Source organism: Bison bison, unplaced genomic scaffold (assembly GCF_000754665.1).
Source record: "Bison bison bison isolate TAMUID 2011002044 unplaced genomic scaffold, Bison_UMD1.0 scf7180017864373, whole genome shotgun sequence".
NCBI classification, from domain to species: domain Eukaryota; kingdom Metazoa; phylum Chordata; class Mammalia; order Artiodactyla; family Bovidae; genus Bison; species Bison bison.
This window is the reverse complement of record NW_011494945.1, coordinates 4823404-4847465: the sequence shown is the minus strand read 5'-3', so window position 1 is coordinate 4847465 and position 24062 is coordinate 4823404. Positions and strand designations below refer to the sequence as shown.

General features: G+C 39.0%; 1 protein-coding gene and 1 pseudogene across 1 annotated transcript in view; one reads left to right on the top strand and one right to left on the bottom strand.

The window, feature by feature from the left end:
• Nucleotides 1-1508: 1508 nt before the first annotated feature.
• The window catches only part of RPF2 (ribosome production factor 2 homolog (S. cerevisiae)), a 37596-nt gene continuing 15042 nt past the window's right edge, over nucleotides 1509-24062 (top strand). The window contains exons 1-7 of the mRNA XM_010856604.1: nucleotides 1509-1618; nucleotides 4828-4960; nucleotides 6096-6133; nucleotides 9192-9231; nucleotides 15752-15833; nucleotides 16415-16491; nucleotides 18760-18859. Of these exons, the coding sequence (XP_010854906.1) occupies nucleotides 1596-1618; nucleotides 4828-4960; nucleotides 6096-6133; nucleotides 9192-9231; nucleotides 15752-15833; nucleotides 16415-16491; nucleotides 18760-18859 (493 nt within the window). The 5' untranslated portion in view covers nucleotides 1509-1595. The remainder of the gene's footprint in view (nucleotides 1619-4827; nucleotides 4961-6095; nucleotides 6134-9191; nucleotides 9232-15751; nucleotides 15834-16414; nucleotides 16492-18759; nucleotides 18860-24062) is intronic.
• On the bottom strand, nucleotides 19744-22612 carry LOC105000646 (annotated as a pseudogene).

Sequence of the window (24062 nt, the reverse complement as noted above, 5' to 3'; positions counted from 1 at the left end):
TTTGTGGTAATTTGTTACAGCAGCAATAGAAAAACCAATTCCAGGCCCTCTTACATGGTTAATAGAAATGTAAAACGGTGCAGGCAGAAAAGTTTAACAGTTCCTCCAAACGTCAAACAGGGTGGTCATGTGCAATTCTACTTCTAGAGAATTAAAAACAAAAGTCTACACAAAAACTTGAACATGGTATAATCTTTATAAAAGTGGAAACAAATGTACATAAATTTTTGAGTGGATAAGCAAACATGGTATATCCACAGAATGGACCATTACTCAGTTCTAAATAAAGAAATTAATGTACGGAGAATGAAGTACTGATACATGTTACAACACATGTGAACTGTAAACATGAGCACATGGGAACACAGTGAAATAAGCCAGACAAAAAAGGCCACATATTGTATGAATCCATTTATGTGGTATTTTCTCCATAGGCAGATCTATGGAGACATAGATTAGAGGTTACCAGGCATTGGCAAGAGTGAAAAGTGGGGAGTGCTACTGGGTTATGAGAAGGGTGATAAAAATGTTTTGGAATTAGTGGTGGTGGATGTACATCTTTGCAGATACACTAAAAACCACAGAAATTGTACACTTTACAGGACTAACATGGTACCTGAAATATACAATTGAAACACTGGGGGAAAGTAAGGATCTTAGTGTTATTTCCTCCTCACGTTTTATGTGCCGGGCACCATGGCAGTTATAAACTCTACCTCACTGATCTCACTGTTTTGTCAAGGGTGCATATTGCACACTGATCATTTTAGTGACTATGTGAGTACCTACCATTCCATCAACCTTTCTAGCATCCTGGGGGATTCCCAGATGAATAACACCTGTTCCTTGGATATCTGGTTCCAGATACACACATGAAACAGGCTCAGGCCTGGGACCTTTTCCTGCAGTGCTGCAATGCTTGCACCTGGACAAAAGTCTCTTCTCCTCCAGTAATAAAATACAAAGAAACCATAAGAGACTAAAAAAACTATGTGCATGGGCAGTTGGAGCAACTTATGGACAAGATTAAACACACACACACACACCCAACCCAACTGCCACTTATCTTAGCGCTGGAAGCGAAACTATGCTAGTGCACTCAACACCACCTAAGAACTGAGCCACCCCTCCAGACCACCCCTGTACACACCGTGTCCTCACGCCATATAAGGAACCAGCTCACCTGCCCCGCCCCCTTCTCAGCAAGCAAGGGAACCTGTCACTTGGTTTTAGTCGCTCCTGCAGGCGCAGTAGCCCCCCCAAAAACTTTGCTTTAATTTCTTCGCTGGCCTCTCCAATTTCTATTGATTGAGGGAAGGCCAAGAACCCTGACCAGTATCATACATAGGTGTGTACCTCAAGCTCCTAGAAGCGACCGTTAACTTTCTGAAAAGAACCCAGGCAAAAACCTGTAACCAAGGGAACATAGTCCCTCCTCCACAGCCGATAGCATCTCCAGGAGACCACTTCGGCCCCAGGAAGTGGCGTCACGCGCAACTTCCGTTTCCGGAAGCTCGGTTCGGCTTCCGCCAACACGCAGCCCTATCGCGTTAGCGGGCGGTACACGTGCGTTCACCGGGTCCCCTGAGGTAGAGATGGACGCTTTGGATAGAGTTGTGTAAGTGCGCTGGGTTCTTTCCCCGGGTAACGTTGGCGCAAAAGGGCTCCTGTAGCGGGACGGAGTGTCAGCGCTTCTGCCGCCCATGCTCCTTTCTCACACCCGTTGCCAGTCCGGGTGGATGGAGCAGCTGGTTTGGGTCTCTGTTCGTGCCGCCTGAGGAGAGACGGAGAGCGGGGAAGTCCGCGTGTGGGAGCCCCGAGGTGGAGGTGGCACCAAGGCTTTAGCAGCTTTTATCCTAGACAATTGGGAATGTCTTCGTTTCCGCAAATGTATGAGAAAGGTGTTAGTGAGGCCCTCTGAGCACAGCCCTCGAATCTGACAGATTTAGGTGACAGACCACTTAGAGCTTTGTGGTTGGGTCATTTAGCCTCCCTGAATTTCAGTTTGCTGTGTAAAGTAGCGTTTATAATAGTTATTCTTCATTGAACTGTGAGGATTATTTGCGAGAATGTAGGTAAAGGCTTTGTTGCAGCGCAGAGAGATGCTCTTTTCCTCTTTTTCCCCGACTTGTACATGTTTCTTGAGTTATCCTTGGGTAATCGCTGCTTTAAATTCGTCCAGAAAGTGTTTCCCGACCTCCTAAATAGTTATGTGATTTGCTGTGCGTTTTTTTTTTTTTTTTTTTTGCGGTTTACCTGGGTTAACGTATAATCAAAAGGACAAATTATTCGTTTGGTCATTAATTCAGAGGTGTTTGCACATTTGGTATACACTCTGCAGGTCTGCGGAGAACGCAATGGCACCCCACTCCAGTACTCTTGCCTGGAAAATCCCATGGATGGAGGAGCCTGGTAGGCTGCAGTCCATGGGGTCGCTAAGAGTCGGACACGACTGAGGGACTTCACTTTCACTTTTCACTCTCATGCATTGGAGAAGGAAATGGCAACCCACTCCAGTGTTCTTGCCTGGAGAATCCCAGGGACGGGGGAGCCTTAGTGGGCTGCCGTCTCTGGGGTCGCACAGAGTCGGACACGACTGAAGCGACTTAGCAGCAGCAGCAGCAGCTGCAGGTCTGGGGGCTGCGAAGGTGAGTAAGACTAGTTTATTGTCTCATTGGGGGACAAACAGCTAATAAAACATACAAGGTGTTTGCATTAGTTGCTGGTTCATACAGTTCAGTCGCTCAGTCGTGTCCTACTCTTTGCTGCTGCTGCTAAGTCGTGTCTGACTCTTCGCGTCCGACTCTTACGACCCCCTTTACTAACCACAGCACGCCAGGCCTCCCTGTCTATCACCAATTCCCGGAGTTTACCCAAACTCATGTCCATTGAGTCGGTGGTCCCATCCAACCATCTCATCCTCTGTGGTCCTCTTCTCCTGCCTTCAATCTTTCCCAACATCAGGGTCTTTTCAAATGAGTCAGTTCTTCCCATCAAGTGGCCAAAGTATTGGAGTTTCAGCTTCAACATCAGTCCTTCCAGTGAACACTCAGGACTGATCTCCTTTAGGATGGACTGGTTGGATCTCCTCACAGTCCAAGGGACTCTCAAGAGTCTTCTCCAACACCACAGTTCAAAAACATCAGTTCTTTGGTGCTCAGCTTTTTTTATGGTCCAACTCTCACATCCATACATGACTACTGGAAAAACCATAGCCTTGACTAGATGGACCTTTGTTGGCAAAGTAATGTCTCTGCTTTTTAATATGCTGTCTAGGTTGGTCATAACTTTCCTTCCAGGGAGTAAGCGCCGTTTAATTTCATGGCTGCAGTCACCATCTGCAGTGATTTTGGAGCCCCCAAAAATAAAGTCAGCCACTGTTTCCACTATTTCCCCATCTATTTGCCATGAAGTTGCTAGTTAATCAGAAGTAATAAACCACATGGAGTACGCAACATACAGCACTTAATTGGGTTATGGACGCACTGAATCTCTCTTGGTTTGACTTAAAAAATAATGTGTATCTTTATCAACCAGTAAATGGTTAGAAGCTTTATATGTGCTTGATATTTTATCTAGAGGAGAGTTTTTAAAAGTCTGTATGGTAAAGTATGTGTGTGTGTATTCTGTTTTTCTTTTCCTTCCCAAAGTGTACATGGAACCGGAAGGGAGGATCATAGTTATTTAAGAGAAGAGAAATTATTTCTGTAGGTGGCAAATGGAAAATCAAGATTCTCACTGTAGTGTAAGTGGAGGTGAACAACGTACTGTATAAAAGCCTTCTACTCGATGTGACAGAATGCAATCAGAATAATGAATTTGTTTCCCATATATAGTATAAATGTGTGTGTTCGTGTGTATATTTGGCTGTGCCAGGTCTTTGTTGCTTCGAGGGCTGCTCTCTAGTTGTGGTGCTCGGGTACCTCATTGTATCGGTTTCTCTTGCTGCGGAGTCCAGGCTCTAGGGCACACGAACTTCAGTAGTTGCAGTTCCTGGGCTCAACAGTTGTGGTGCCAAGGCTTAGTGTCTCTGCAGGATGTGGGATCTGCCTGGATCAGGGATCGAACCTGAGTCTCCTGCATTGCAGGCAGATTCTTTACCTCTGAGCCACCAGGGAAACCCCTGTTTTCCTTTCATATTTTGCAGGATGATTGGTCTAGGTGAGTTTTTAAATGTAGCTCATTTTGAAGATTGGCCTACATGCCAAGCTGTGTGGCTTTGGACAGATTACATCAGCTGACTCATCTGTAAAAGATTAGGCCTTAATAGACTAACTATAATGAAGTGTCAGTTGTTGTTATTCTCAGTTGGTGGCAGTAGTATTTGACTTTATCAGCAATGATACTGGAGTGGGACATTGGATACTTCCTGGCAGGCATTGTGGTCTTATACCTGGAGGAAAGATAAGCAGTAATTAGCCTCCCTGTGCCCACAAATTGACTGGCATTTGGTGTGCTGTTCATTGTGTTAGGGTGCAGAGTACTGGTTTGATTGCTTTAAGATTAAAGAAAAAATAATTGGGTAAAAATAGCAACAGTATTCACTTGAGTCCTTGTTTTTTTTTAATAAAAGATTTAGAAAACAGTAATAGAATGCTGGGAATATAAAAATGGAAGTCTTTTTAAAGACCAAATGTAATAATGCATTTAATAGTAATAACTGAATATATTTTATTAATATTTCCCCAAAAATGAGATTTTGTGGAATCCTAACTAATAAATGTTATGTAATATCTTTTTGATATTTAAGAATTTGCATTGAAGTCTTGGTTTTGTAATATGAGGAAAATGTCTTAAGTTGTTACAAATTGTGATTTTTCGCAACAGAAAACCCAAAACAAAAAGAGCCAAGAGATTCCTTGAGAAGAGAGAACCGAAACTCAGTGAAAATATTAAAAATGCTATGTTGATTAAAGGGGGAAATGCAAATTCAACAGTAACACAAGTGCTTAGAGATGTGGTACGTATATTTATGTATATACACACTTTTTAAATGGTGTTGAAATTATTTTAGAAAGTTTTTAGCATACTAATTGGGCTGCTGAGAAATATATAGAAAACTTTGCCTTGCCTTAAGAAATGCTAACCTTAGAAAAAAGCTAAAGTTGGAGGTTGTTTGCCTTGCCAAGGTACTGACTACTGGTTTTCCTTACAGCTCCCTTAGTAAATTTCACCTGATTTCAATGACTGGAATTTGATTTCCTCACATTTCAAGAACATATCTAATTTGTAAAATGAGCTAACTGCATATTATATCCATTTATTTTTTCCAACAATACCAACTACTGTGCTGGATATTGGGGATTAATATTTATATAAGACACAATCTCTCCCTTCAGTGAGCTTAGTGAGAGAGACAGACAAGTAAAAGTTACAGCATTGTGAATGCTGTGCTGTGCTGGAGGTATGCACGGAGTAGGATGGGAGTCAGTCAGATAGTCAGTTCAGTCGCTCAGTCGTGTCAGACTCTTTGCAATCCCATGGACTGCAGCACACCAGGCTTCCTTGTCCATCAGCAACTCCTGGAGCTTACTCAAACTCATGTCCATCGAGTTGGTGACGCCATCCAACCCTCTCATCCTCTGTCATGGAGTAGGATGGGAGGCTGAGTTAAAATTCCATGAAGGCTGCCACACAGGGTGGGCTTCCTAGAGATGATGGTTAAGCTTCATTTTGAAGGAGTTGAAATGAGAAGAGGAAAAGGAAGAGGAAGGGAAGGGCTTCCAAGGCTGAGGCAAGAGTTTATGCACAAAGGGAGTGTGAAGGAGCATGATACATCTGGGGAATTGCAAATAATCGGGGGTGGTTAAAGGAGAGCAGGCTAAATGAAGCTAGAATTTAAGGAAGTGAAGGGAATCATTTAAATTGGATGGAATATTGAAAAGGCATAGACATTTTTAATTAGGAAAGTCCTGTCTAAGAATATTAAGCTTGTGTTGCAAGTTATATGTGATCAAAGGGGAGCCATGCAGAAGGTATCAGAATAGGATTCAGGAGCTAGGATAACCTTGCATAATGACTGTTACAGTGCTTCACTTTTATCTCCGCTTTTCACAATATGTTTTGTTTTGAAAGCTATAAATTATGTTTTACAGTATGCACTGAAGAAACCTTATGGCATTCTGTATAAAAAGTAAGTGTGATTTCTTTTACTTATTTAATTATATTGTTTCATTATAAAAGTAGCAACCAATCACTTTATGGGAGACTTAGAAAAATATTTTATTTAAAAAATATTACATTTCCTTATATACATAGCTATGAGTATTTCAAAACTTGTTTCTTTCCCATCTGTATATTCATTTGTACTGAACATTCTTACAGAGTTGTAATCATAGCATGTATGTATTACTTTGAAATAGTAATAGACTTACAGAAAAGTTGCAAAAATAGTACAGTTCCCTTATCCTTCTCCCACATCTCTTAATGTTATAACTTCTGTAACCATAGCACAGTTATCACAAGTAAGAAATGAACATGGGGACAGTAATTTATACACACTTACCTTTTAATCACAGGCTTGATTTGGTTCGTGCCAGTTTTTTCATTGATATCATTTTCCTCTTCTAGGATCCCACATTGTGTTTAGTTGTCATGTCTTCTTAGTCTCCTCCAATTTATGACAATTCCTCAACCTTTCCTCATCTTTGATGACCTTGACACTTTTGATGAGCACTTGTCAGTTATTTTGTAAAATATCCTTCAGTTTGGATTTGTCTTATATTATGAGTAGATTGAGATTGTGCATTTTTGGCAGTAATATCACAAAAGTGATGTGCCTTTTCAGTATATCTTACCAAGGAATACTTGATATCTTCTTACTGCTGGTGTTAAATTTGATTAAAGTGGTGTCTGCTAGATTTCCCCACTATAAAGTTTCTATTGATATTTTCCCCTTTGTAATTAACAGACGTTTAGAGGAGATACTTGCAAGTTTTCAAGTAATCCTAGTTCTCCTCAAACTTTTGCTTATTCATTTTAGCATCCATCAGTGAATCCTGTCTACAATAGTGATTACTGTGGTGGTATAGTGGTTTTCGGAGAAGGCAATGGCACCCCACTCCAGTACTCTTACCTGGAAAATCCCATGGATGGAGGAGCCTGGTAGGCTGCAGTCCATGGGGTCGCTGAGGGTCAGACACGACTGAGCGACTTCACTTTCACTTTTCACTTTCATGCATTGGAGAAGGAAATGGCAACCCACTCCAGTGTTCTTGCCTGGAGGATCCCAGGGACGGCAGAGGCTGGTGGGCTGCCGTCTATGGGGTCGCACAGAGTCGGACACGACTGAAGTGACTTAGCAGTAGCATAGTGGTTTTCTATTTCCCTTCATTCCCTCTACATTATTAATTGAGATTCTGTAAGGAAAATCAGTCCCTTCTTCTTCATTTGTTTAAATTACTTATTTATGTCGGTGTGGACTGTGTATTTATTATGTTCTTTGGGGTTCAGTGCTGTCATGATTTATTTTGTTGATAAATTGTTCTCCCTTTGGCCATTGGAATCTCTCTCAGGTTGGCCTGTGTGCCCTTTGAAAGTGCCCCTGTGTTTGAGCACTTCCTTTCTGGCATCACAAGATGCTCTAGGCTCATCTTGCAGTTTTCATTGCCAGAGCCGTGGAATCAGTCCTGGTTCCATATATTAGAGAAAGATAACTAAGAAACAGAGATATGGGCATTAAGTATGCTCAGTTGCTACTGGAGTGTCATCAGTCCTCTAGCAGACAAGAGCTTGTACATAGGTACATTAACCTATGCATGTATGCACGTCTGTATTTGTTTATATTTTATATTTATTTATATATTTAAAAAGCCCTGAGTTGATACTGATATGTCCTAAAAATTCATGAGTTCGTACTACTAATTTCAATTCCACTCCAATACCAGAGACTTCATTTGAGCCTTTCTCCTTTTCTTCTTTGTAATTTCTGTCTTCTATTTACTTGTGAATTGCTTTTAGCTATTAATCATAAATGCTGCAGTAATTTTTCCTGATTTATTTGGCATCATTTTTCTAAATACTTTTTTTATTGATTATAAAAGTAATATATATTTATCTTAAATAATTGGGATAAGAGTAAATAATCACTCATAGATAAACACTGTGTATATTTTCTCCTCATGTAGTTTTGTGTCTATACATCTGTTTTTTCCTTTAAACAAAATTGAGATCATGTTGTATATATGATTTTATTTCTCTTTAAATTGGTAAAAATTATGAACTGTATTATATTTACGTGACTAAAAATTCAAAAATATACAGTGAAAATATAAATATACACACACTCTCCTTCGAACAACCAGCACCATTAGATTTTTGTGTACCTTAGCAGCATTTCTTCATGCATGTTTGAACAAACCTTTTGCATGGGAAGGTAGCTCTACACTTCTCTGTCCACTCTTGGTCCGTCTCCACTGCTGCCACCGCTGGTCCAGCCCACCGTTTTCCTTCTCTCCTGGATTACTTGATAGCTGCTTACTGACCTCTTCACCCTTGCTGTGCTACATTCCATCCTCACATAGTAGACAGAGCAGCCCTTTAAAAAGAACATTTGAATCCAGTCATATCACTCTCTTGTCTAAAATCCCCCTTTGCTTCCTGTTACTCTTTGAATAACTTACATTCCTTACCTGAACCAGCAAGGCCCTACATTTTCTGGACCGTGTCTTCATCTTTGACCTCATATCCCACCATTAACTCTTTGTTCATTAAGCTCCAGGGATGTTTGTTGCTTTCTCTTTCTTGAATAGTCTAAACTTGTTTCCATCTCAGAATCTTTTCTTTCTTGGTTCCCTCTTCCTAGAGTACTCTTAACCTCAAAACTCTTCCATGGCTAGCTCCTTATTTATTAGGTCTCAGCTCAAATAATCATTTTCCATTCTTCATACTAACATGGTGCCCTGTTTTACTTTTGTCACAACAGTTAGAACTTTTTGAAATTGTTTACTTTTCCTCTAGAATGTACCATGAAAGCAGAGATCTTTTTTGACATGGTATTATGGTATCCCTAGCTCCTAGAACAGTGCCTGGCACTAAATAAATATTTGAATGAATACATATCTTCCAGCTTCTTTTTTTGATCATTTGAATATATAATTATCTTTATTTAATATTATTATCTTATTGTTTATTACCTTATTGTTATGGGTGAATTGCTTATTAAAATTACAGTCACTTTTTTTTAACATTAGGAAAAATATTACAAGGCCATTTGAGGATCAGACATCATTGGTAAGTATAAGAATCTCTGATTTAAGAGGGCATACAAGTGATTATTCAGCCTAATTCATTTAATTTAATAGTAGTCCTAACTTATGACTTTGAATTAGAAATCATCCTGCGTTACAAAATTTTGATGCAGTGTACAGGGGGAATAAGACTTTTATTTCCAAAAATATTACTATAGATCTTATGCTTCACTATGGATAGTATGTATTCATTGCCTGCATGTATATTGATAGAATTTTAAAGAGTTAATTATACTTTAAGTGTATAATTAATGGATTGTCCAAAGGAAGTTTGTTATGGATGTTTTTATAATGCAAATTCGATTTAAAAAATTTTTACTTTTCTTTTTTCAAATATTTTTAAAACAGGGAACACTACCTGATTTATTGCTAAACATGAGAACATGATTATGTTCTCTTGACAGGAATACTATCGCTTGTCTTATTTGTTTGTTTGCTGCATGGCTTGTGGAATCTTAGTTTCCCTGACCAGAGGCTGAACCCACTGTGCCCTCTCTGGTTTGGAAGTTCAGAGTCTTAACCCCTGAACTGCCAAGGAAGTCCCATCATTTGTTCTTTTAGTTAGTGAATTTAATAGGAAAAGTTTTTGAATAGAATCTCAATGATTACTTAAAAAACTGAAATTGAGCATCTTATCCTAACGTGGCATCTAACTGCAGTGAAAATTATAATATATTAAGAAAAATATTGCCAAAATAAATGTTTTTTAAGTTTCTTTTATCACAGTCTTGAATTTTTCACAGTCATTTGTTGAAGAGATCGTGGAAGTAATATAGAGTCTAGCCCAGAATCCTATCTCTTCCATACATGACTTATCCAGGGCTGGTTTTATTTTGTAATACCATGGTGCTTTTAGTTGAGTGACCACTGTGTAGAAATATTATGTTGTAGAATCTGTAGCATTTTGTATTTTTTTTTCAATCTAATGTTGATAAGACATTTTTTCTCACACTTGAAATTATGGCTTTTACCCTCTTTGATCGTCTGCTTCCAGAAACAGGAGATATTTCATTGGCTGTAATAAATTTCATACTGCTAGAGCTCCAAATGGTTGTGGAAACAGTGGTCATGTTAGAAATTTGGTTGATTTCCTCCTGACTGCCCATCCCCCAGTAGCACACTTCTTATACTGCAGTCTTGGAAGTGTGCCCAGGTGCTGGGGAATATACTTCCTGTGGGCTGAATCCCTGTTTCTGTGAGGCTCACGAGCTAAGATGGTTTTTACATTTTTAAAGCTTTTTTTTTTTTTTTAAGTATATAAAAAGTCTAAAACATTGGGGTACACATGTTTCTTTCAATTCTGGTATACCCCAGTATTCATCGCAGCACTGTTTATAATAGCCAGGACACGGAAGCAACCTAGATGTCCATCAGCCAATGAATGGATAAGAAAGCTGTGGTACATATACACAATGGAGTATTACTCAGCCATTAAAAAGAATACATTTGAATCAGTTCTAATGAGGTGGGTGAAACTGGAGCCTATTATACAGAGTGAAGTAAGCCAGAAAGAAAAACACCAATACAGTATACTAATGCATATATATGGAATTTAGGAAGATGATAATGATAACCCTATATGAGAGACAGCAAAAGAGACACAGATGTATAGAACAGTCTTTCGGACTCTGTGGGAGAGGGAGAGGGTGGGATGATTTGGGAGAATGGCATTGAAACATGTATAATATCATTTAAAAAAAAAGTCTAAAACATTTATTATCTGGCCTTTTGGAGATAATTTGACTTCTCTTGCTCTAGAATTTTAATAAAAAGTTGAGTTTATGGAGAAGATGACAGATAAGTACTATATATAGGCTTCCCTGGTAGCTCAGACAGTAAAGAATCTGCCTGCAATGTGGGAGACCTGGGTTGGGAAGATGCCCTGGAGGAGGGCACGGCAACCTGGAGAATCCCAATGAACAGAGGAGCCTGAGGGGCTACAGTCCATGGGATCTCAAAGAATCGGACACAACTGACTGACTTAGCACACACACCACATATATACATATATGTGAAAGATAGTTTATGGAAACCTTTGGGATGTTAACATGAGAATGTAAAAACAAAAATCTTTTTTTTTTTTGAACAAGCGTATTTTGAACACCTGTTTGGTGCCAGACCCAGTGTAAATTGCTTTCACATATAACATCTCATGTGGTTCTTGCAGATTTTTGCAGGAGGTGTTACTGCCTTTGATTTACATGATAAAACTGATTCTCAGAAAGGTTGACCAATCCCATAGTAAATGGCAAAGCCAGAATTCTTAGACTTTCTGACTCTGTCCTCTACACAGGGAGTAGAAAGACAAGTAGGTAGTTGTTTGTCCCATTTACTTCTTTCAACCCTGGAATGAATGATAACCAAACTAGGGGGCCCATACCTCAGGTCTTGGACTCAATAAAGAAGTTGAGGATTATTGTTGGTTCACATGTTCTTTAATTATTTGCCATTAATTTAGGAAGCTTGGACTTCCGTGATGATCTGGTGGCTAAGAATCTACCTTCAGATGCAGGGGATGTGGGTTCCATTCCTGGTCAGAGAACTAAGGTCCCATGTGCTGTGGGGCAACTAAGTCCAAGTGCCGCAACAAGGACCTGATGAAGCCAAAAATAAATGAATAAATAAATTTAGGAAACGTTTCCAACTATGCTGGAACTAAACTGGAACACATTCAATCTAATTTTTGCACTGAGATTGGGAATCTCTGTAAACTGAATCAAAGTATCAATATGTGGGATGTAAAGTATAGGTAATAATGTAGAAGAAACTGTCTAGGATACACCATAACTATATTTCCACCTCTCTCGAATCTGTAATGGAAGTCAATACTTTTGAGAGCCAAATGGCAGAAAATCTCTCACTGGTAGGAACATCACAGATCTGTCAGTCCTTGCTTGGTACACAAAGTGGAAGTAGTCACAGCTGGGATGGTGTGGAGAAACTAGGGCAAGATTCCTGCATGGATGAAGTTTGCAGTGAAAAGTAGTTAAATGTCTTGTAAACACATGAGTACATTCATAAATATCCAAAAACACCATATTGATTAATTCACATAAGTCTGTAGTATATTCATGTGTGTCCTGTAATGGAATACTTCATGTGCTATTCCAAAATAACCGCATAACTGAAAATAAACGGCCTTTTAAAATTTATTAACCTAGTAGTTTTCATTTCGGAGAAGGCAATGGCACCCCACTCCAGTACTCTTGCCTGGAAAATCCCATGGATGGAGGAGCCTGGTTGGCTGCAGTCCATGGGGTCGCTAAGAGTCGGACATGACTTCACTTTCACTTTTCACTTTTCATGCACTGGAGAAGGAAAGGCAACCCACTCCAGTACTCTTGCCTGGAAAATACCATGGATGGAGGAGCCTGGTAGACTGCAGTCCATGGGGTCACGAAGAGTCGGACACTTAACTGAGCGACTTCACTTTCACTTTTCACTTTCATGCATTGGAGAAGGAAATGTCAACCCACTTCAGTGTTCTTGCCTGGAGAATCCCAGGGACGGGGGAGCCTGGTGGGCTGCCGTTTATGGGGTCGCACAGAGTCAGACACAACTGAAGCGACTCAGCAGCAGCAGCAGTTTTCATTTTGGTCTTAAACTTAACATCTTTTCCCTAAGTACCTCAAATAAAAAAAAAAAGTAAAAAGCTGCAAATAAAGACCTTTTCTTTTGTTTATTCCTATCTAGTTTATTATGTCTTCTTTAATTTCCACTGAAAAGACTCACGGACATTTTGTTTTTAGTTTAGAGGTACAATTCTTTTTTTCTTTTTAATTGAAGTATAGTTGATTTACAATGTTGAGTTAATTTCTGGTATACCTCAAAGTGATTCACTTATACATATATATGTTCTTCATATTCTTTTCCATTATGGTTTGTTACAGGATATCAAATATAGTTCCCTGTGCCATATAGTAGGACTTTGTTGTTTATGTATGGTAGTTTGAATCTGCTAATCCAAACTCCTAAATTATCCTTTCCCCACCCTCTTTCCCATTTGGTTAATGGTAAGTTTGTTTTCTGTGTGTGTGAGTCTGTTTTGTAAATAAGTTCATTTGTGTCATATTTTAGGCTATACATACAAGTTATATGCTGTTGTCTCTGTCTTCAGTTATTATGATCACCTCTAGGTTAATCAGTATTGCTGCAAATGACATTTCATTCTTTATTGCTGAGTAGTATTGCACTGTGTGTGTGTGTGTGTGTGTGTGTGCACGCCACATCTTTATCCATTCATCTGTCAATGGACATTTAGGTTGCTCCCATGTCTTGGTTGTTGTAAATAGTGCTGCTATGAATTTTGGGGTGCATGTGTCTTTTCATATTAGAGTTTTCTCCAGATATGTGCCCAGCAGTGGGATTGCTGGATTATATGGTAGCTCAGTTTTTAGTTATTGCTGGTGGTTTTTTTAAATTAATTTATTGTTGACTGTGCTAGGTCTTTGTTGCTACTCAAGCTTTTCTCTAATTGTGGTGAGCAGGGGCTACTCTGGTTGCAGTGCTTGGGCTTCTGTTTGCAGTGGCTTCTCTTGTGGAGCACAGACTTCAGGCATGTGGGCTGAGTAGTTGCAGTTCCCAGGCTCTAGAGCACAGGCTCAATAGTTGTGGTATACGGGCTTAGTTGCTCCATGGTATGTGGGATCTTCCTAGACCAGGGATTGAACTCTGTCTCCTACATTGGCAGGTGGATTCCTTACCACTGAGCCACCACCAAGGAAGCCTTTGGTTTTAGTTTTTGAAGGAGTCTTCATGCTATTTTGCATAGTAGCTGCACCCAACTTACATTCCTAATGGTGTACACTCTCTCCAGCATTTGTTATTCATAGACTTTTTATTTTTGCAGGTCACATCATGTGCCATGTGGAATCTTAGTGCCCCAGCCAGGGATGGAACCCATGCCTGGAACCCATTGCAGTGGAGGCACAGTCTAAACCACCAGACTACCAGGCAGGTCCCCTGGACTTTTTTATAATAGTCATTTTGCCCGGTGGCTCAGTTGGTAAAGAATCTGCCTGTAATGCAGGAGACTAAAGTTCAATCCCTGGGTTGGGAAGATCCCCTGGAGAAGGAAATGGCAACCCACTCCAGGATTCATGCCTGGAGAATTCCATGGATAGAGGAGCCTGGTGGGCTACAGTCCATGGGGTTGCAAGAGTCTGACATGACTTGCGACTAAACCACCACCAACACCGCCACCATTCTGACTTACGTGAGGTGGTACCTTACTGTAGTTTTGATTTGCATTTCTTTAATAATTAGCTATGTTGAGCATCTTTTCATGTGCTTATTGGCCATCTGTATGTCTTCTTTGGAGAAATGAATATTTAGGTCTTCTGTCCATTGTTTGGGTTTTTTGTTGTTGTTGTTATTGAGTAGTATGAACTGTTTGTATATTTTGGAAATTAAGCCCTTATTGGCCTCATTGTTTGCAGATATTTTCTCCCATTCTATAGGTTGTCTTTTTTCATTTTGTTTATGGTTTCCTTTGTTGTGCAGAAGCTTGTAAGTTTGATTAGATCTTATTTATTTTTGCTTTTATTTGAGTCTTTAAGCCATTTTGAGTTTATTTTTATGTGTGATGTGAGGTGTGTTCTAACTTCATTGATTTACATCAGCTGTCTGGCTTTCCCAGCACCACTTGCTAAAGAGACTGTCTTGTCTCCCTTGTATATTTTTGCCTCCTTTGTTGAAGATTATTGACTGTGGGTGTGTGGCTTTATTTCTGGACTCTGTCTTCTGTTCCATTGATGCATAGTCTGCTTTTGTGCCAATACCATGCTGTTTTGATTACTGTAGCTTTGTAGTATTGTCTGGAATGTGGGAGGGTTATGCCTCCTGCTTTATTTATTCTTTTTCTTCAGGATTGCTTTGGCAGTTTTAGATCTTTAGTTCCATATAAGGACCTAAATTTTATAAATAGGTCCCATATAAATTTTAGGATTATTTGTTTTGGTTCTGTGAAAAATATCGTGGATAATTTGATAGGGATCACATTAAATCTGTAGATTGCTTTGGATAGTATGGCCATTTTAACAATATTAATTCTTCAATCCAGAGTGTGGGATGTCTTTTCATTTCTTTAAATCATCTTCAGTTTCCCTTGTCACTGTCTTAATGGTTCTCAGCATTTAAGTCTTTCACTTGCTTGGGCAGGTTTGTTCCTAAGTTGTTGTTTTTTTTTTTGGATGTGATAAAAAAGGGATTATTTTTTTTTTTCTTTTACTTTCCCTTTCTGGTATTTCCTTGTTAGTAAAAAGAAATGCAGCATGTTTCTGTATGTTAATCTTGTATCCTGCTACTTTGCTGAATTCATCAATCAATTCTAATAGTTTTTATGTGGACTCTAGGATTCTCTGTATTTAGTATCATGTCTTCTGTATATAATGACAGTTTTACCCCTTTCCTTCCAGTTTGAGTACCTTTTATTTCAGAGAAGTGCAGTTCTTAAAGTTCTTATATTTATGCATTGGTTTAATGGAATTTCTTTGGTTTTACAGGAATTTTTTTCAAAGAAGTCAGATTGTTCTTTATTCATGTTTGGCTCCCATAATAAGAAGCGGCCAAATAATCTAGTAATAGGTAAATGTCATTTACTTTTTAAAACTTTTATAGAGTCAGTTCTGTGGCTCAGATTGATGGTATTCAGGAGTAACCAGTAAACACTAAGCTAGTTTTTTATTTATCTACCAGTCTGCAGGTAAAGGATGGGCATGTTAATATCACATTTGATCAAGTTGTAGAGGTTTTTTGCTATAAAACATATATCCTAAAATCAATATTAGAGTTAGAAAAAAAAAGTGTCATACTTATTCACATAAAGTGACCCTTTCCTAATAAATACCTGTGTAATAAACATATTTGAAAGTAAACCCTTGCTCTGCATTGAGACTTGGATTGGCACAGTCAGTGACTCAATGGCAAGCTCATTACCTTCCATGGACTTTTATTTGCTCTTCTGTAAAATAAGGAAGTTTGGCTAAGTGATCTTTTAAGGTCCTTTATAGGACCAAGGTTGTAACAGTTCATTCTAGGTGGAGTTGAAAATTTAAGAAAGAAGGAACATGTCTGGGAGATTAAAGGACAAAAAAAAGAGGCAGATAAGTAGGTGAATATAAGGCAGCTCTTTTGGAAAAATAAAAGAGAATGTGTTTTTTTTCTAGGTCGTATGTATGACTACCATGTGCTGGATATGATTGAATTAGGTATTGAGAAATTTGTCTCCCTTAAAGATATTAAGGTAAGATAATTGATTTTTTTAAAATAAGCATTTTATGTTGCTCTTGGGAAATAGTGACATCTTGTGGTGAAGAGTAAGAATACAGTTTTGTAGCTTAAATGAGAAAGAACTTGGTTTTTATGCTGCTGCTGCTGCTAAGTCGCTTCCGTCGTGTCCGACTCTGTGCGGCCCCATAGCTGGCAGCCCACCAGGCTCCCCCATCCCTGGGATCCTCCAGGCAAGAACACTGGAGTGGGTTGCCGTTTCTTTCTCCAATGCATGAAAGTGAAAAGGGAAAGGGAAGTCGCTGTGTAGCTTCTAAACTGGACCACAAAATCATTACTGTTTGGCAGGCTTGTTCTTAACAAGAACCGTTTAAATTGAGTACTAAATTTTCACTCATGGAACATATCCGTAACTATAAAATTCATTAACTGATGAGAATGTGCTTACATTGGCAATCCTTACATAGGCCATTAACCAGTCCCCTTCACTATGACCTGTTATTTGGTTATTATACAAGCTTATATTTCTAGTTTGTTTTGAAGTTGCATGGCTTGTTGCACTTTCTCTCCAGATTTATTTCCTCTTTATTTCTACCTCCTCATTTTAAAGACATCTTTACCAGGCATTTTTTTTCTGACTCGCCCACTTTTACTGCCAAGCTTCATGCTTTTGTTAACACTTAAGCAACAAGTGATTAGACACTACCAGGAAATAGAGTGATTATTCTAGAAACTTGTTTTCTAAGATGATCAAAATTGTAGGGATGGTTATTCTGCATAGAATAAGTCTAAGGAATGAGATGATTTAAAATTTAAGGTTAGTTAGGGCTTCCCCGGTGGCTCAGAAGTTAAAGCGTCTGCCTGCAATGCGGGAGACCTGGGTTCGATCCCTGGGTTGGGAAGATCCCTTGGAGAAGGAAATGGCAACCCACTCCAGTATTCTTGCCTGGAGAATCCCATGGACGGAGAAACCTGGTGGGCTACAGTCCACAGGGTTGCAAAGAGTCAGACATGACAGAGCGACTTAACTTTGACTAACTTTTCAGACACAGATGAACATGGAAGAGTCAGTGGGCCTGGAAGGTCTATTCAGGCCCTCAATCAGACTTAGCCCATCTCCTAAGTAGACAGTTCAGGTTCAGGTTGAAAGCAGAGAATGTCAACAAGAGTGGCCATAGTGAACTTGGAAGCAACAAATGACCTCTGGTCCAATGGCAGAGGACATTTGTTTGTTTGTTTGTTGTCTTATCACCTCCTCATCCCCCAATTTGGAAAATCCTTGATTAGTGTCAGAGTAGAGATATTAGGATCAGTGGAAAGCTCAGACCAACAATCATTTTTCTTCCCTAAATTAATCCTTTAGTTAAAGAATTTTTTTTCTTTGGTTTTTGTTTTTTTTTCACTTTGGTAAAACAAAAATTCACAATTCCTTTTGGTATTGAAAATCTCGAATTAGAGAGATCCCTGGAGGTCCAATTAGGACTCTGAGCTTTCACTGCCAAGGGCCCTGGGTTCAATCCCAGGTTTAGGAACTAAGATCCCACAAACCATGCAGTGCAACCAAAAAAAAAAAGAAAAGAAAAAGAAAAGCCAGAACTAGACAAAACACTTTATAGTAAGAGCTTTGATTCTGTTGAGTGAGGACTGCCCATATTTTCTGTAGCTTGTATAACATATTGCTTCCCATGTGAATGTTGAGCTGGTAGTTTATTTAGTTTTCATTTTAAAATACAACAAATGACATTTTAAAATACTACAAATGACACAGTAGGAAAAGCATATTGTTACAAATAATTCAAAGAAATTAAATTTATTTCAGCTCTGAAATGTTGGCTGTTAGAGGGATGTGTTTGTTTTCCAGCTTTTTATTTTATTCTTTGCATAGAAAGTAGCTTACCTCATTCTTTAATCACTTATTAATTTGATACTAAGAAAGTAGAATGAAAAAAATATTTTTTAGTATTAAAAAAATGTGTAAATGAAAAAATCCCCACTCTAGTTTTAAGTCTAAAATCAGTATTCATAGGGACTTCCTGGCATTCTGGTAGTTAAGACCGTGCTTCCAGTGCAGGGGTCACAGGTTCAATTCTTGGTTGGGGAACTAAGATCCCACATGCCTTGCAGTGGGGCCAAGAACAGTAAGTAAAATCAGTATTCATAGATACAGTTTTAGGACAGTTAAGAAAATATGAAAATGGGTTGCTATCAATATTGACTACTTGAAAATCAGCATATAAACAGTTTAGACTTGATAATTATATAATTACATTTTTTTATTTCCTAGAATAGTAAATGTCCTGAGGGAACAAAACCCATGTTAATATTTGCAGGTGATGATTTTGATGTAACAGAAGACTACAGAAGACTAAAAAGTCTTCTTATTGGTAAGTATTTTAATTCTTACTTGCAGGTTAGCTCAAATAGGCATTCTAAGACTTTTCATTGGTGGTGGCAGTTGCAGCTTCACTCTGGATAAACAGCTTTTTTCTTTTGATCTCTCTTTTTCCTTTTCATTATTTTGTTTATTCCCCATTAGACAGAAAGAGTTAAAGGAATATTATACTCTATAGATCATTATTTCTTTCTGATAGTGTGGTAACTTTGGTACCAACCTATTTATATGGCATTTTGCACTTTACTACATTCTTGCACCCATCTCCTATCATTATTGGCATTATTAAATTTACAGAATTGAAAAGTTCTATTTTAAAGATTATTATACATCATCTACTCCCAATTCAAAAACCTCTGTTAGTTTCTCTTAGTCTGATACACAAGGTGTTTCACACTATAACCCCATATAATTTGCTTTCTTGACCTCCACCAATTTCCTTCCTCCCTTTTCCATTTAAAAACAAAAACAAAAAACCTCCTAAGGTTGTTTTATAGGTGACTGATTCTTAGTGAACAATACTCATTCCTAATGTTTTATCTAATGACAACATCCCTTTCTATGTGTTCACAGGTCACTTTCTTAAATTCCAGTATACAGTGTAGTTATTGCCTGAGATTGCTGTTAGATTTACCAATTTTAAACCACTTTTTCTCTTCTTTGTTGAAAAGCTAGCATTATTGTTCTCTATGATTTCTTTTTTTTTTTTTCAAGAAGGTATTAAATCTTTTATTGATTACACATGATAATGGATAATACACAAGCTTCATTCCCATCTATAACTTTATCTGGTACCATAATTCAATTTAGATATATTGCATAGGATGTGCCAACAATGATTAATAAACCAAAAAAAAAATAAAACAAACTCCATGACTTTGCATGGGTGACCCTTTTAATGGTGAACTCCAGGTCACAACACAGTAACTGTCAGTTCAACTACACCAAGGTTCTGAAGACAACAGCTTCTCCACCAAGCAGGTTGTAAATAAATTTCAAATGGAACCTGGCATCACCCTGAAGGAATTCTAACTTCACACTGTTGGGGTACTTTACCAAAATGGTTTCAGAGTAAACTAACTTTACACAGCACATTAAACAAAAAAAAAGACATTTATTCAGCGTCATGATCAGACTGTTACATTTAGCAATCAACAGCATGGGTACAAAAAAAAAAATCTACATTAAAACCCTTTGTTGGAATGCTTTACACTTTCCAAAGAACAGAAACTAAAATAACCTGTTATACAGTTAGTCACAAGTACAGTCCTTGAGTTTTTTGCCCATACACATGAGTATTGTCTAAAACATGTCTTCTTTGTAGCAGCTAGGCCCTGCCACCACTGTGCTTGGCTGAATTCACGAATCTGTTGTAACCTGTAGCTTCCCTGTCACTTTTCTGGCTCTCCTCTCCTGCTAAGCTTTGTTTCCTGGCAGTAATTAAAACCTTCCGCCACTGCCATAGCTACTGCTGCTGCTGGAGCCACCATAGCCACCTTGGTTTCGTGGTTTGGCCAAGTATTGGCCTCCACCACCATAGGTGGAGAGAGCTTCTGTCTTCAAAGTTTCCTCCTTTCATGGGTCCAAAATTTGAAGATTGATTGTTGTAATTGCCAAAATCATTGTAGCTTCCGCCACCTCCAAAATTACTTCCATCATTACCAGATCCATTATATCCATCCCCTCTGCTACCATATCCGCCACCACCACGGCTGCCACCAAGGCTACCTCGACCACTGAAGTTTCCTCCATGACCAAAGTTGTCATTCCCACCAAAACCACCTCCACGACCGCCACCAAAGTTTCCAGAACCACTTCGACCTCTCTGGCTGGATGAAGCACTAGCCATCTCTTGCTTAGACAGTGCTTTTCTCACTTCACAGTTGTGGCCATTCACAGTGTGGTATTTCTGAATGACAATCTTGTCTGCAGAGTCAAGGTCATCAAAGAGTACGAAAGCAAAGCCTCTCTTTTTGCCACTGCCTTGGTCAGTCATAATTTCAATCACTTCAATTTTCCCATACTGTTCAAAATAATCTCTCAGGTGATGTTCTTCAGTGTCTTCTTTAATGCCACCAACAAAAATCTTTTTCACAGTTAAGTGGGCACCAGGTCTGTGAGAATCTTCTCTTGAGATGGCCCTCTTTGGTTCCACAACTCTTCGTCCACCTTGTGTGGCCTTGCGTTCATGGCCGCATCCGCCTCCTCCACCGTGGCGTATGTGTCAAACCCGAAGCCTCTGGAGCGCTCGGTGTTTGGATCCCTCATTACCACACAGTCTGTGAGCGTTCCCCATTGCTCAAAATGGCTCCTCAGACTCTCGGTTGTTTCAAAGCTCAATCCTCCGATGAAGAGCTTCCGCAGCTGTTCGGGTTCTTTGGGAGACTCTGATTTAGACATGATGGCAGTGGAGGCGGGGAAGACCTCAACAAAAGCTCTCTATGATTTCTTAAAGGTTACTAATACTTAATACTCTGTGATCACATCTCCACAGCTGTATTCTAACTCTGAAAAGTAATTTAGTTTATTCCTAGAGATACTCTTTTGATACTCATTGGAATTTTTTTAAGTTTAAATAATGTGTTCAATTTGAGCTTTTCTTATATCATTCTTACAAACTATGCCTTAACTTTTTTGGTTGCCCTTCTTTTGGGTTTTTACATTAATTTGCCCTAGATCACTTTGAAAAGTTGCTTGGATATATTTTATAAATAAATTAAATATATGCTCTTTACAAGTCTGAGCCAACTGAAGAAGGTTTGTGGGCGGACACATTGCTTTCATGTTACTTTATTGGAATTACTTATGGTCCTGTCGGGAATACAATTTTCAGGACTTCTCATTTCTCTTATTAATAATGGCTATTTTTGAAAAACTAAGTATTTCTATTACCTCCTTAATCCTTACTAAAGCTCTTGAGTTTGGTAATATTTCAATATACAGGTGGGAAGATGGAGGCTCAGAGAGGTTAAGTGTTATTAAGTAGGTGAGACACAATCAAAACCCAAAGCTTGTGCTTTCTGCTTCTGCTCTTCATACTGCCCATGGTAAATAATTCCTTTGCAGAGTCTTTACTTTAGGTTCTTACCTCTATTTTCCATGGATTTAAAAAAAAACCATACATGGAAGACAAGGACCAATATTTCTTTGAATATTACATATTTGGAAACATCAAGGGACTTTTTTTTTTAGCCAAGATTTCTAGTACTTGTATTGCATTCACCCAGATTTCCAGCTTTTCTCTCCTTGTTCTTACGTTTAATTACTATTAATGAGGGAAGTACTTATAATTTGTTAGAAACAGAGGTTTGTTGCTTTTGTTTAAATGGTTATCTTCTTATTTTGTGCTTCCACTAGATGGCAGGAATAACCAAATAATGCAGTGATGAGCAGTAGGGAGTAAAAACCACAAAGGCATAGGGAAAGAAGAAATACAGGTAGAGGGATGGTAAGATTGTCCGGCACTTAGAGTTGAGTTTTTAATATAAATAAGAAATAAGAAAGTTGCAGATTTGCAACCTGGTTAGTGTTGTGTGTTCAAATGTAGAGCAGTAGGTAAAGAGAATTTATCAGGGGCTTTTCTCCTGTTAGGAAGTTGTGTTTTTGTTTGTAATTGGCCAGAAAGAAAAGTTAATTTCAGTATTTTCATGCCAGGTATCTATTTTGCTCATTCTGAATTTTGCTTCTCTTTTGCTTCCTTAAATATTTTATAAGTGTGAGTGAGTGAAAGTTGCTCAGTCGTGTTTGACTCTTTGTGACCCCATGGACTATCCAGTCCATGGAATTCTCCAGGCCAGAATATTGAAGTGGGGAGCCTTTCCCTTCTCCAGGGGACCTTCCCAACCCAGGGATCAAACCCAGGTCTCCCACATTGTAGGCGGATTCTTTACCAGCTGAGCCACAAGGGAAGCCCTAAATATTATATGGATTTGTAGTTAATCTTAGTGGGTCCTGCTTTTCTATTCAGTCCATCCTGTGTTTTTTTTTTAATTTTGGTTACACTGTGTGGCCTGTGGGATCTTAGTTTCCCAACCAGAATGAGGGATTGAACCCAGGCCATGGCAGTTAAAGTGCCTAATCCTAACCACTAGACTATCAGGGAACTCCCAGTCCATCCTTATTTTTATGGTTACTTTTAAGTGTGACTACTCCTTATGGGACTTCCCAGGTGGCTCAATGGTAAAGAATCCACCTGCCAAGCAGGAGATGTGGGTTCCATTCCTGGGTGCAGAGATCCCTTGGAGAAGGGAATGGCAACCCACTCCAGTATTCTTGCCTGGGAAATCCCATGGACAGAGGAGCCTGGTGGGCTATAGTCCCTGGAGTCGCGGAAGAGTCAGATATGACTTAGTGACTAAAACAACAAAGTAAACAACTTCTTGTATATAAAGATGATAATGAATCAAGTAATAGGTTAGTTTTAATTAGTGTTCCTTTAAAGTCTATCGTAAATTCAATTACCTCAGTTACTTTTTTTCTTCTTTGCCTTTGTCTGTGTTAGTGGCCATATCTACATCTATGGTCATTGTTTATTTATTTTAACCTCATTTCCTAATTCTTATTCTACTTTAATGTATATATCAGATAGATCAGATCAGTCGCTCAGTCGTGTCTGACTCTTTGCGACCCCATGAATCGCAGCACACCAGACCTCCCTGTCCATCACCAACTCCCGGAGTTCACTGAGACTCACGTCCATCGAGTTGGTGATGCCATCCAGCCATCTCATCCTCTGTCATCCCCTTCTCCTCCTGCCCCCAATCCCTCCCAGCATCAGAGTCTTTTCCAATGAGTCAACTCTTCGCATGAGGTGGCCAAAGTACTGGAGTTTCAGCTTTAGCATCATTCCTTCCAAAGAAATCCCAGGGCTGATCTCCTACAGAATGGACTGGTTGGATCTCCTTGCAGTCCAAGGGACTCTCAAGAGTCTTCTCCAACACCACAGTTCAAAAGCATCAATTCTTCGGCGCTCAGCCTTCTTCACAGTCCAACTATCACATCCATACATGACCACAGGAAAAACCATAGCCTTGACTAGACGAACCTTTGTTGGCAAAGTAATGTCTCTGCTTTTGAATATGCTCTCTAGGTTGGTCATAACTTTCCTTCCAAGGAGTAAGCATCTTTTAATTTCATGGCTGCAGTCACCATCTGCAGTGATTTTGGAGCCCAGAAAAATAAAGTCTGACACGGTT